The sequence below is a fragment of the Cornus florida genome, unplaced genomic scaffold, assembly GCF_030987335.1.
Source record: "Cornus florida cultivar Cherokee Brave unplaced genomic scaffold, ASM3098733v1 CherokeeBrave_3.0.0_Hap2_Chr04, whole genome shotgun sequence".
NCBI classification, from domain to species: domain Eukaryota; kingdom Viridiplantae; phylum Streptophyta; class Magnoliopsida; order Cornales; family Cornaceae; genus Cornus; species Cornus florida.
The window spans coordinates 7,651,007-7,666,011 of NW_026775574.1; the positions used below are offsets into that span (position 1 = coordinate 7,651,007).

General features: G+C 33.9%; 1 protein-coding gene and 1 non-coding gene across 2 annotated transcripts; one reads left to right on the plus strand and one right to left on the minus strand.

Moving 5' to 3' along the window:
• Positions 1-285: 285 nt before the first annotated feature.
• TRNAI-AAU (transfer RNA isoleucine (anticodon AAU)) lies at positions 286-359 on the plus strand. The gene has a single exon. It is a non-coding gene; the product is annotated as a tRNA-Ile (tRNA).
• Positions 360-2,822: 2,463 nt separating this feature from the next.
• LOC132302664 (transcription factor bHLH30) lies at positions 2,823-6,287 on the minus strand. Its single transcript, XM_059799575.1, has 2 exons — positions 5,017-6,287; positions 2,823-3,897 (listed from the first exon to the last, which is right to left on the minus strand). The coding sequence occupies exons 1-2, from the start codon at positions 5,599-5,601 to the stop codon at positions 3,448-3,450; spliced, it is 1,035 nt and encodes a 344-aa protein (XP_059655558.1). The 5' UTR covers positions 5,602-6,287; the 3' UTR covers positions 2,823-3,447.
• Between the last annotated feature and the right edge of the window lie 8,718 nt (positions 6,288-15,005).

Below are 15,005 nucleotides of genomic sequence, written 5' to 3' on the forward strand. Positions count from 1 at the left end.
CATTCCTTTTGGTCCCTGTGCTGTTACTCTTCCTGGATCTTTTTTGGGCTTACCGTTGTGGGCCTTGTTTTGCCTATCTATGGTATCTGTAGCCCTCTCATGTCTTTATGTTAAAAACACAATGTTAATAAAAAGATGAGGTCTTAAAGTAGGTCTATGGTCATGTCACTTATGTTTAGTTTTTGGACAATCACTTCGAGCCCAATATCAGTTTTTCTGTCCTAATCTAGTACTAAATCTTGGCTAGAAAGATGAAGTAAGTTATATTTCCAATTTTTAAGCAAAGGCCCATTAGCTCAGTTGGTTAGAGCGTCGTGCTAATAACGCGAAGGTCGCAGGTTCGAGACCTGCATGGGCCAATTTAAATTTTCTTTTGTTTTTTAACCCATAACCCTAGGTTTGGAACCCTAATCCCTAAACTCTTTATAACCTTGATGGTTTGGAAATTTTCTGCCAAGCAAACATCATAAGGTTGTGAGTACTTGAACAAGTCTCCCAACTATAGTCTTGATCCAACCGGAAGAGAACCTAAAGTGTAGGCCAATGAATTCACTAATGTTGTTAGGGGGGCACCAATGGAATTAAGCATTCTTGATGGTTTGGAAATTTTCTGCCAAGCAAACATCATAAGGTTGTGAGTACTTGAACAAGTCTCCCAACTATAGTCTTGATCCAACCGGAAGAGAACCTAAAGTGTAGGCCAATGAATTCACTAATGTTGTTAGGGGGGCACCAATGGAATTAAGCATTAAAGTCAATTCGGTCCCCAATTCATGGGAATTCTCAATTTGAATATATTCAAATCGATATGTGAAATAACGGATTGGATTCTATAGATTCTTTGGATGGACTTTTTCCAAATGGCCAAATTTTTTTATAGAATTTTTAAATTATCAACATTAATAGCCATACATGGAAGTTTTTAATTTATCAAGACAAGCCCAATTCCTATAATCAGATTGATCCATATATTTTAATAATGAACAATCGTTATGACATAATAATTTTATTGAACAGCCAGTTAAATGATTTACAAGATCATAATAATTTTAGGGTCCAAGTTGTCCAACAAGTTTCGTTTGATTTCACAAAGTAGGACCATTTCATCAATGAACTTTAATTTCTTCAGCTTAAAACATTGTCCACCACTCTACCCTTTTGCCCACTTTTACTACAGTACATATGTGTGTGTGTGTGTCTATATATATATATCTATTTATATCTCACTGGTTACGAATATGCAGTAACTCTGTCCTACCCATTGTGCACTTTTAAGTATCAATTACAAAGTTTCTTTATTTGAGTACTCCTAACAAATGACAAGTAAGATAAACCTATGTCTTAGGTATAAATTAATATTCATAAATCTGAATAACTTTATCATATCTCAATTTGTCCTACATGTATCCAATTTTTACTATAAGTCTACAAGGTAAAGGTAGGATCTGAAATTATGGGACAAAGATGGTTGAAACCTCACCCATATATAGTAATATCATACATAAAACAAAACCACACATACTTTAAAATGTGTGTGTGTGTGTATTGATGACCTAACAATATGTATGTTTCCTACCTAATAGCATATATGACAGATCTAATCCTCCTTTTTTACCTGCATGGTTCACCACCACATATCTGACCTATAATCCCGTTAGCACTCTATGTAGTGCATGAAGATCATGAAACTTTATAATGTAGGCATGAAGGCAAATCAATATATATGTATGTGCATGAAGATCATGAAACTTTATAATGTAGGCATGAAGGCAAATCAATATATAACTTTATAATGTAGGCATGAAGGCAAATCAATATATATGAAGGCAAATCAATATATATGCATATATATTGATTTGCCTTCATGCCTACATTATAAAGTTTCATGATCTTCATGCACATATGCATATATATTGATTTGCCTTCATGCCTACATTATAAAGTTTCATGATCTTCATGCACTACATAGAGTGCTATTGGGATTATAGGTCAGATATATGGTGGTGAACCATGCAGGTAAAAAAGGAGGATTAGATCTGTCATATATGCTATTAGGTAGGAAACATACATATTGTTAGGTCATCAACACACACACACATTTTAAAGTTTGTGTGGTTTTGTTTTATGTATGATATAACTTACTATATATGGGTGAGGTTTCTATATATATATATATATATGTTTGTTCATCTTCTCACTGGTGTATAAGAAATTTATATACGAATTAAATCTTAATCGTTGGATATAAAAAAATAAACTACCTTTTTAACTGCCCAATGGAATCTAACGATTAATACTTGAGGCGTGCATATACATTTTCTTACACAATCAGGAAGCAAGTGAACAATTATATATATATATATATATATATATATATATATATATATATATATGCATGCACGTGTGCGTCTATATATACTGTATACACCACAAACAAATGTTACATGGTACGTTCCATTAGCATGCTAATCATCAGTGGCACAAGAACTAAAACAAGATAGACCAATTTCACCAAGAAACTAAAATGATATTTAGGCCAATAAGTTGGACCTAAATTAAATTGAGTTCAAGTGGATTTATATTTGTGAGGGAGATAAATGTCATTTTGTTAGTATTTTAGGTGTAACTTATATGCTAGAATAGCATTGTCCTTCCACGAAATGATATGTGGTAACACTCACACACATATATATATAAGCACATTAATGAAGGTTCGTAAGAAGTGTATTAAGCATGCTAATACTACAGTATTTCATACACCATATATATGAGAATAAACCGCATACCAAGACACTACAACAGAAATAAAAAAGAGCCAAAAGAAGAAGAAAATCAAGTTATATATATCATATCATAGACATATAATCCCACAATCTCAGTCCATCACAAGCTCTGACCTTGCATGCCTCACTAGGGTTTTGTTTTGTTTTGTTTTTTTTTTTCTTTCTCTACTGGACACTGAGAGCTGGAAGCCTTTGCCAACATTGTACGGATTGGAAGAAGTTGATAATGGTGGGGACGTAGCATATGACGAGAACTGTATCGTCACCACCATTCTTATATGATCATTACACACAATGCCACACTCTGACTACACACAGAGATAGAACAAGAAAATCACTACACTACAAAACAAACAATCCCCAAACTGCATATTTGCGTCCAAACCGGATCAAAACAGCATTCAATGCCCACATTTTCTATCTTAGGACTTGATATGAGGTTTCTCTCCTCACGAAAAAGATCCTTCCCTGTCTTTTCTCTCTCTTAACAACCTCCCTCCCTCTCTCTCTCTCTCTCTCTCTCTCTCTCTATATATATATATATATATATATATGTATATCATGTTTCAGAGTGATGATCATGAAAATACATAAAACACATTAACACACCCAAAAAGCACACACAAAAAAGATTTAAAAAAAAGAAGAGTGAGATCCTGGTTACTTAAAGGATATTCATATTGGTTCTTTGTCTTTTAATACTCCCTGAAGAAGACTCGTCTCCGTTAGTTTTCTCCATCACTGCTTTAAGTGCTTCTTGTATCGAACTTATGCAGAATTGTTGCTGTTGCTGTTGTTGATCGTCGCTGTTCGAATCTTCTTCGCCGGTGATGAACAACACATTCTTGACACGCCCGCCGAGCGTCGTGATCTCGGCTTTGAGTGTTCTTAGTCTCAGAGATTTGAGGGTCTTGATGAGGTCAGGCAAGAGATCAGACCTGTCTTTGCAGCAAAGTGAAGCTTTGATCACAAACATACCGTCCTCGTCGGAGGCATCCACAGTTAACTCGTCGAGCTCCGTCGGGACCGGACTCGATTCGGCTATCACAGATGTCTGGCGCTTGAGCTCCTTCACATGTTGTATCACTTCTGCTAGCAATGAAGCCTTGTCCGTCTAAATTACAACCAAAATAATGAAAATGTATTTAGTACCCAATAACATAATTAATCATTAATTCCATAATATATATATATATATATATGTGTATGTATATATCTACATATGCATAAAAAATTAGCCTAGGAGAGTCTTTAGACTATGCAATGGCAGCAATCTCGTGCACTCAATTAACATGTTTTATGCATTGAACATATTTCTCAAAAGGAAAATAATCCATAGATGTTTATGAGATGACATTGAATCAAATTCAAAATTACTTTTTCTATGTTGTTTATACACAATGAAGTGGGAGGTATATATATATATATATATTGGGAGAAAAGAATAGATATTTATGAGATTTGTAGGTATATATTGCTGTAGCTTGTTTGATGATAGAGAATTTTGAAAAAATGTTGCAGTGAAAATAGAGTAGGTATATTTAGTGACTGACAAGAATGCTTTGTTTGTCTCTGTCACTCATTTCTTTTTCATTCTCTACTGATCCATCACTTTGACTGCAATTAAATCAATCCGGCAAAATTTTTCCATGGAAGCCTTTTCAACTGCTCCGTGGTTCCTCTTTAACACATCAACCGAGCGACATTAACGCTCTCCAAACTTTTTTTTCGATTTTCTTTCTTTCCTTCCTCGGAACTATCACCAAACTCATTGGAATATCAAATCAAATCAAATAAATATATCCGGGCAATAATATAGAATATGAACAGACACATAAGAAATCAAACCGCACTTTGTGTGCTTGTCTTGTTTTACACATACACTTTGTACCTAAATTCTTCCTTACTCATATATTTGATTTTAAAGTATATGTAGTGGATCTACAGAGAATTTTTGAACACAAAAGCTCAATATATATAATAAATTAAACAAAGGGTATGATAAAAACATTACCATAACATATATATATACATGCATATATATATATAGACCATGTAATGTGCATGAAAATGAAAACTATATGGAAAATGATAAAACACCCCTTATCCGTTACCGACTAAGAGTCGTTATTGGACACTGGTGATTGGAGTTGCTTAAAAAACAGATTGTATTTTATTTGTATAAAATTTGAAAATGTTGATGGTTGCTCTATATATATATATATATACTTACTTTGGTGGTGCTGGGTAGCAAGCTGCGCAACTTAGCAAGATGGTTATTGATTCTCTCTCTTCTTCTTCTTTCAGCTTCACTGTGGCTCTTGGAGGCAGCAAGAGCTTTGGCATCCATGATTTCCTGAGCAGACATTTTACCCAACTCGGCTTGGAGAACAAATGGAGCAGAACCGGGTTGACCCGAGTGACCGAGTGTATCGGATAGGAGCCTGAGGTGGTCTGAAGATGTGCCGTCATAAGCAAACTGTAGAGCAGGAGATGATCTTCGGTTGAATAAGGCCCCATAGGGTGATGGTGGTGGGGGAAGCAGAAATGGGTCGTGGTCTCGAACCGGGTTCGAAGGGAAATGAACCGGATTGAAGCTGTGAACCGGTGGGAGTGACCATGGTAGGATTTGAGACACTTCAGGGTAGGTCAATCCTGATCTACCACCACCACCACCTCCTCCACCACCGCCTATATATGCATCAATACTACTATTTTGTTGTTGCATCTGTTGAAACATCAATTGTTCTTGGTAGCCTTGGAGGTTATGGATACTTTGAGAACACTCCCCAAACTCTTCTAATTTCTTCCCAAACATTTCTCGCTCTCTCTCTCTATATATGTCTCTCTCTCTCTATATATATGTTTATGAAATAGCTAGTACAAAACAAGTTTGAAATTGAAAGGACTTTAAGCTTGTTCCCTAATCATCTCTTTTTTCTTTCATATAAAGATGAAAAGGCAAGACATAAAGAAAAGGATCAAACACTTGGATTATATATGTATATATATATATATATATGCTTCCTCTGGGCAAAAAGGGGTGATCATAAAATGGATATCAAGGAAGTTAGAGAGAGAGAGGGGGGGGAGAAGGGTGGTCTCGGTTTGGCTTTCTCTCTCTAAAACTTGGGTAGGTTTTGATTTCTGCCACAAACTTTGTGGGGGTGGAATGGGGAGGATGGGATGAGTCTTTTTATCCTACTAAGCATAAGTATAAGCTAGCATAAGCAAAGTTTTCCTTTTCTTTTGTGCTTTGTTTTTGTTTCTTTCTTTTTGGTTTCTTTTGGGTCTTCCCACTACTCCTAAATATACAGAGTGGTATGTGTGTGTAAGTACTGCTCTCTCCTTTCCTTTCCTTTCTTCTTACGGCATTCCTTTCCCTCTCTCACTGTCCATTTCCGTAGCTATCAGACTTGGTATTTTTTTTCTTTTTCTTTTCAATAAAGTATTGAAATATATAGAAGAGAGTACATGTTGGTTTCTGGTTGGTTCGAAGTGTATGATTACATTCTGCGAGTGCTGGAGCGGCAGCAACAGATAGAGAGAGAAAGCTAGAGAGAGAAAGAGATGGGGATGGGGGAAACACAAGCATAGCACAGTGAACACACAACGCACAGATTGTCGACCGACCAAAGACAATATTAAAGCACACATAGAGAGAGAGTTTGTGCCTGTGATGTAGTATAATGATAAAAAGGGCTTTATAGCTTTCCTCTGCCTTTGGTACCTCCTTGGTCAAGCCCCCACGTTGTTCCACACACAAACACTCCTCTCTCTCTCTCTCACACACACACACACACACACACACACACTCTTCTCTCTCCATATATAGCTATTTCCACGCTGCCCTTTTCTGCTTCCCCAAGACCATGTAATGATTGTGTCTTGGAACACACTCCACCCCTACTCCATTTTCTCTCTCTACATGTACAAAAATAATTCCATGTATCTCTCTCTATATTCCTCTGTATAAGTGAAAAGATAAGAGTTTCCTCGATTTCAGTTGCAAATTGTTACTGCTCCTCATGGATTGATTAAGGGCACGTAAGTTTTTTGGTGAGTAGGGGCGACCCCTAATAGTATTGGCCATTGGAATTTTGGGAATTGTTTGATTTTTTTTTTTTTTTTAATTTCAGTGTAGGGAATTGTAATGGTTTAACAAGGGTATTATTGTCTTTCTAAAAAGTGAGTGCTCAATATTCAAAAATAAGAGGCACTCTACACCAGGATCACCAGAGTGAGTACTAGTAACTAGTAGTAGTAGTAGCAACCGACTATTCCAGCATAACTAACAAAGTAATGAGTTTGAGTACCGTCTATCATCACAAAATTCGCACAAGGACAAGAAATAATTTTAAGGTTAGTATTAAATTAGGTTTATGTCAGTACAAAATTTGTGTCTTAAAATTTGATGAATTCCAAAATACTATATATTTTCATACTGCAAAATGTAGCTCAAGATTTAGGAAGAACATATACTTTTATGAAGGTGTAGTGATGGTATTAAATATTCGGACACTTGTCAGAATTGCGGGATACAGTTCGAACACATTTCGGATACGAGTAGAAGTATCGTGAATTGTGAATATTTTATTTTTTGGTCGAATACGGTATAGACACAACAATGATTCGTTTTGGACACATTCGGGATATGGAATGATGCTTTTATGACGCTACTTCTCTATGCCTCTCCTCTTTGTATGAATTCTCCTTTCTATAGGAGTTCCTCTACTTGTTAGAGTGCTTTCCTTTCTCTGTTGATCTTTTTTTTTCCTCCCTCCCCTTTCTCATCTTTAGTCCTTTCAATTGCTTTCGTGATTGGTTCTTTCTGCTCAGTTCCTTTGGTGCTAGGTGGTGTTCTATAGATCAACTTGGGTCTAGAGTTTTTTAATTTTAAGGTTTCAAGTTCCTTTGTGCACACGATTTGTGGTTATCTGGTAGTGTAGGTGGCACGATTCACAAGCTCCTTGGCTGGCATCAGGTCACCCGTGTTGTAGTCCAGTGTTGTGTGATTTTCTTTTTGTGTCGGGTTTCCGATCTTGTCTCTCATCATGTCTGTTGCTTGTGGATTTTCTCGATTCCGAATAACCCTTGGTAAATTAATTATCTTTTGGAAGATTTGGTGGTGCTCTATATCGTTAGTTAATTTATTTGTTTATGCTTATATGTTTGTCTATGGAAATCTTATCTTCTCTTGTTATTGTGGGTTGTGGGTTTGTTTTGATATTATACTGGATGTTTATATTCTTTGTTGCTTTTCTTTTTTGGTTTTTTAGTGTGTTGGGTTATGTAGGTGCTCTAGTGTGCTCTGGCTTAAGGAGTCCGACGGCTATCGTGTCTATAACAGGGGTTGGATCTGTCTGATCGGGCCTTTTTGGCGCTCGTCCTTAAGGGTGATTTTGTGTTTGGTGTATGGATGGCTTGTTGATCCTCTGGATGCTTTGTGTCTGGCGCAAGATCGGTGTGCTTTGCTTTTTATCTAGGAGTTTGGTGGCCGTTGTGGATACTGTTTTATGGATGTCGACTCATCGGCGTGTCGGCTACTGTGGTCGGGATTTGGGTTTTCAGCCAGGGTAGGCATGACGTCATGGTTGATGTCTTGGACCTGTCCTTTGGAAGATTTCTTTGGGAGTTGGGTGGGCTAGGGTCACGTGTGTATGGCAGTGATATTGCATTCCTTTCTTGACACGTTTTTTACTCTGTTGTCTTCGCTGACGTCTTGGAAGTGTATTGCACAAGTTCTTTCTTGGATGTTGGTGGGTGATGGCCACATGTACTTTCGCACCCTATGTCTGATGCTTATCATTACTTTGCTTCTTGTGTTTCGTATCTCAGGGGAGGCTTCCAAAGTTTATTTGTTTTGTGGGTCCTTAAGGCCTTTGCTTAGTGAATTGTCTAACCGAATAATTTTTAATTGACTATTTATACCAAATACAACTAAGTGGAGCGTTCTACTTCTTTATTTGTTACATAATTGACCAATTAAAAGAATAAGTCTAACAATTCACTGGATTGCTTGTTGTTTTTGACATTGCTGACAGAATGTATTTGCAGATGTAGAGATGCAGGGCTGGTAGTTTAGGAGATTCATTGTTTTGTAAGTGTAACATTGCCTTGTTAATTAGTGCATATATATTTTTTTTTTGTCTGTTGTCCCTTAGGAGAATGTTCCTGAGGTTAATTTGTCCAACTTTGGACTTGTAAATATTTTATTCTTTTATAAAAGCTTACCATTCAACTAAAAAAAATAATAACAAACATTTTGTTCTAAACTCCAAATTATTGATTTATTTATAATTATATAGATAAAATGTTATACATATAATAATATATATTATATTATTATTTCTAGACGTATCAATGTCCTACCTGTGTCTTATATTTTTTGAGATTTGTCATGTCGCCGTATCCGTATCATGTCATACTTGTATCCCGTATCTATATCCGTATCATGTCATACTTGTATCCAGTATCTGTATCCGTACTTCCTAATAAAGGAATAATCTCATATTTGAATTTTGAACCAAGTATGAAAGATTTTTTTTGTCTTGGTTTTACCCTTTAAATCGAATCAAATCCAACCATGTGTGCATCACTACATATATATTTGTACATATGTTGTTTTTGATAATTGAAATTTTTTGAGTGTTGGAGTTCTAAACAATAATGCTAAATTGATAAGTTTTTCATTATTATTATAAATTTTTAAGTGTTGGAGTTCTAAACAATAATGGAATAATCTCATATTTGAATTTTGAGCCAAGTATGAAAGGTTTTTTTTTTTTTGGTTTTACCCTTTAAATCGAATAAAATCCAACCATATGTGCATCACTACATATATATTTGTACATATGTTGTTTTTGATAATTGAAATTTTTTAGTGTTGGAGTTCTAAACAATAATGGTAAATTGATAAGTTTTTCATTATTATTATTATTATTATTATTATTATTATTATTATTATTAAGTTTTAAATGTTCAACATTAGCCATTGTCACTTAAAATGTTACACTTATTTTATAAAATGTTATTTAAAAATGTGTCATTAAAACACTACACGTAATTTAAATGTAGAAAGCAATTAAGTGCCGAATTGAATTATCCATAAAAATCTAATTATAAAGCATGAGAGAATGTTGTAATCATTAATTTTATTCTATGTTAGGAGATACATGATATTAGTATTAATTTTAAAAAAAAAATTTAATTTTAAAGAAATACAAAGAAATCTATACATTTCAATTTTTTTAAAAGAAATATTGTTTAGATTTTCATCAATGAAAGGATTGCTTTAAGAAATTCTAAAATGATTACCATATTAACTAAAAACTAAAACTAACAAATGTCTATATAATTTGTTTACAAATATATACAAACATTCCTTCACTTCATACTTTTAGGCTACTATATTCTTTTAAGAACGTGTTTGAATACCTTTGTAATTATGACAGTTATCAAATAAACAATAAAGACAAAAAAGAATTGAAAATTATCCCCATGTGTCCATGTTTGATTATCCCTTCCTTCTAATTTGTCAAAAAAATAAAAATAAAAACAAAAACAAAAAAGAATCAATATGACGAGGCAACAACATATTAAGAATTTATTTCATCCCTTCATCATCTAGCTTGTAGAGATTTTTAGTTATGCACCTTTTTTTATATACGACTTTATGGGTTATTAAGTACATTTTCATTCATTGTTGTGAATTTTGACACAATTGAATTAGAGAATTCAAGAATAATTTGTTCTCAAAGCATCAATTTGGTGCAAACCATGCAAGCGACACTCGTTTAAAAGAATTATGTAACTTGAGTTCGGATCCTTTGCTGTAGCATCCCTTTGTTGTAATGCATGTGCTATAGAGATTTTTAATGTACTTAAATCTTAAATCAGCACATTAATTTGTTATGTGTGAAAATATTTTAAGTGCTTTAAAATTAGAAATAATGATATTGAAATGAAATTTTAATATATATTTTTATTCTAAAATTTAAAACAAAAAATATTTATTAAATTTTAAAACAAATATGTTAAAGCATTATTCAAAAAAAAAATTTAATATATTTTTTTTATCTGACAATGGTTAGTAGTTAGTTGGGGAAGAAAAAATCGAACCTATTATCAATAGGGTAGGGGCACACAATCAATAGGATGAGAGCACACTTTAAGCCTGATCCTTTCACTACTTAGGTAACACCATCACGCCTATAGGTTTTAAAAAAAAAAAAAACACCATCACGCCTATATGTTAAAACATTATTCAAGTGCGTTACAATTGGGCATATATATACATTCCCAAGTATTCAAACCCCTCTAAAACCAAACACAAATTACCTGGTTGCAAGGTAACTTTCATCCTTTGAAAGGCCAAAAGGGTATGGAATAATTTATGTTTCCAATCACTTCTGACATGTGCCCTAGTATCCCTAGTATCAAAGAAGAAGCCGCAGTTTATGCTTCCATTTTTTAGGTGGTTGGTCCTAAAGAAGTAATCCCCTTTTAACCCATGCTACCTATGTTCTTATGATAAAAGTAAAAAGTCTAGAGAGAGAGAGAGAGAGAGAGACAACATTTTGCTCAAATGCTTTGACAGTCATTAAAAGTGGTAATTAGTAATTACACAAGCTCGTAAGACGCTTCCTTCATATAAAGCGAGAGCGAAAGCGTAAAAACGATCCAATTTAAGTCAAATGAAGAGAGAACGAAAGTGAAAGTACATACAAAGTGTGAAAATAACATCTGTAAAGATAGTTGTCCTATAATTTCTGACGCGTTTTGAAAAACGTAAACATAAAACGTTGCTTTCACTTGAATGGCCGCATGCTTCATTATATAACATAATTCAACTTTACTTTTCAAAAAAAAAATAAATAAAACATAAAACGTAGACACCAACAAGCTGATTTCCAATGTTTCCTTTATCGCTCCATCTCTTACCCTCTTTTGGTACGGACACCATCTTTTACCCCATTAAGTCTGCCCATGGCCACTATTCTTTCTCACTCTCTGTCTGTGGTACTCTTTTACTTTAGGGCATGGAAGCTTAGAGAAGGGTTAATTGGACCCTAAGGTGGTCACACGCATGGCCCTTTGGTCCCCATCCCTTTAACCTTTTTTATCCTCTTTTCCATACGTACACATGTATACGTATATGCATCTATATGAATATGTATATAACTATATATATATATTGTCTATGCTATTTTTAATCCCTTAATTCAAAGATTTGATGATAGCTCCACCCCCACTAGTTCCACTACCCTAACCCACGAGAAGCCCTTTGTTTGTGGGGTTTATGATGACACCAATCCCACGCTGTCATGACGTCTAATATATATAGTCCATATACACAAGTGCTTATTAAAAATAGTTTTGCCTATATATATATCTACCCACTCAAAAGCAACTTATGGCTTTTGGCTTTAAAAATAAGTTGCCTTTTTGTACCTTTTCACATTTTCTATCCATCTCTATACTCTTACCCATAAGCCAAAACAAATTTAGTTATGTAAAAGTTTTATTCATCTTCATTATTTTATACAAATAACATTGGATAGTGCTTGAATTATATATTTTTTAAAATATATAGATATATATATATTGCATTTATTATATTTTTGATAATCATTCAATATTTGAGGTGTATAGCACATGCTTTGATAGGAATAGAGTCCAAATTTTAAAGCCACTTCTTAATCTTTGTGGATGGCTATAGTTTATACAATCTTCACATATATATATATATAGAGAGAGAGAGAGAGAGAGAGAGCTTTTTCATAAGCCGACCATGTTGCACAGGGTCTAATGTAAAGTTAAAAATATTGCAGATTGTTATAATTAAATTAAACTAAACGTGAATTAGTAGTGGATTGGGAGTGATTGGGTGCATAGGTAGATATTAATTAGTCTTGACTATAAAAATGATGAGTACTAAAAAAGCTAAACTAAAAGTGTGTTTATATAATTCACTATTTCATGCTCTTGTAAAAGCTGGAATTCTGCTTTTCACACCTATAGTTAGTTGATAACTGATGATGGGCAATTTTGTCTTAAAATTAATGAGAATGGAAAGTAGAAACTAATCAAAAACCAGAATTGAAGCTTAAGTGCTTAGTAAGATATATATATATATATGACTAGTCTCAGCTACAATAAACTGCAAAACAGGAAGTCAGAGGTAGCTTATATAGTTATATTCTTAGTATAGGATATAAAATCTTTTAGCTTTGTCAAAAGTTAGTTTCCAAAGCTTTTTAGGTATTTTGTTGTGTGTGTGTAATATACTCCTCCATGCCATCCCTTTGCAGACCCATACCAATTTTATTATTATTATTATTATTATTATTATTTTTAAATGAATAGGTATCATTGAAATAAGAGAGTGAGAATTTAAAAAAAAAAAAAATGGAAAATCTAGAATTGACAAAAAAAGAAAAAATAACAATGTACAAAAAAAAGGTGATCTTAATTGGGATACAGAGTGGTTGTATCTTTCACTTACAAAAACAGGGTATGTAGGTTAGGGGGCATGGCTCACATGTTAAGTAGTCTCACCCACGGACTAATTCGATTATGATATCATTTTTTACTTACATGAAAAAGTAAAATTAGTCCAAGAGTCGGATTATCAGGATTCTGCTGACTATGCTCCTAACTTGTAAAATCCTCAAAGTAAAATTTGATTATACAGCATTGGTGGAATCTCTCACTTTATCTGTCTCCCTCCCTACCCCTTCTCTGAACTCAAACCAACAAACAAAGAATCTGTTGATGGGTCTCATTGATAGATTTTGTCCCAGAAGTGAAGATTTTCCATCAAGCCAAACATACTCATTTCATGTATACAATATTCAAAATTCTTTATATTCCATAAAGCAATCTCTTGGAGATCACAAACTCCTATATATTTTGGACACTTCTTTCTTTTTGACTCTTTACTAATTGAGAGTAACAAGCACCCAATGCGGACTTTGAGACTAAATTTGCCAATTTGGTCACATGTGTGAAAGGAACATTTATGAGAATGACCTTGAAGCAATAGTCTCAAGGTCAAATCTTTCCATTGTTTTTTACTTCCATTTGAATTAATTATAGTGTCCTCCAATTTATTTATTTTATTATTATTATTTTTTTGATAATAGGAGTGTCAGGGGCTTTACCCTGATTAATTCATAGGATCCGTGTAAGGCGCCTCTCAAACACATCGAGCAAAGTTCGAATTACGTTCGCAAGCGTAGCCCTTAAAGAATTATTTATATCTCTATAATCTGTATTCTTTTAAAGTTTGCATGATAATCACGTTATGTTAATCGACTAATCCAAGGTAACGTTAGGAAATGGAGAAGATGATAATGTGGTTTCAGATATCAAGGAAAAGCATGGTATAGTGATTTAATTGAAATCGAGAATTTTATGGAGCTAACTCCAAATAATTGAGATACTGTTTTTTTCAATTCGACGATTGAGAGTGAACGAGGACAAAAGTAAATTTAGAAAAGAGTAATGATAATGAGTCCGATAGTCGGACACATTCAACTAAATTTATGTGAGTAAGAAATGATATTTGACATTATTTCCTATTCACATAAAATGATCGGATGCATCTAAATTGACTTTCAAACTACTTATCATTATTATTTAAGAGAGAACTCGGTCACAATCAATAGCCTAAAATTCGACATGGATTTTACTTTACTAACCTAATCGAATCAAATTAGACCATAATTCAACGGTTATAAAAGTAGTAGAGTAAAATTTAAGAGGAGAATCCCAAGAATGAGACATTTGAGATAGCTTGAGAGCATAAAAAATGGTGGACCAGACCATGATTAACCATCTCAATCTTCTGACTTATACAATAATAATACACATGCTATATGGATCTCTAACATCAGTCGGAAAGTAAAATAGGAGCCCATGGTTACATAGTCAACAATTTGGACGGTCACAATCATTCCTATCAATATTCTTTAAATCAAGAGTGGATCGATCATGAAAAAATCTCAGCTTTTTTTCCCCCAAATTCCTTAGATTAATTTTTATCAAAAAGCAACCTTAATGCATTGACTCTTGATGTGTTCCATTAAATTGTTCTTTTTAGAGTCAAACAAGGAGCATACTTAACAAAGTTACCAAGAAATGTGTTTTTGTCAATGTAGACAATGCAGTGCATTCAATCATTTGTATGTGTGGTCTGAATTATTTTTTTCTTAGGTA

Bases quoted from the DNA above. Each gene is read 5' to 3' on its own strand.
- LOC132302664 (XM_059799575.1), bottom strand. From the start codon at position 5,601: ATGTTTGGGAAGAAATTAGAAGAGTTTGGGGAGTGTTCTCAAAGTATC. The intron at 3,898-5,016 runs GTAAGTATATAT...GTTGTAATTTAG, and splicing joins TGCTACCCAGCACCACCAAA to ACGGACAAGGCTTCATTGCT.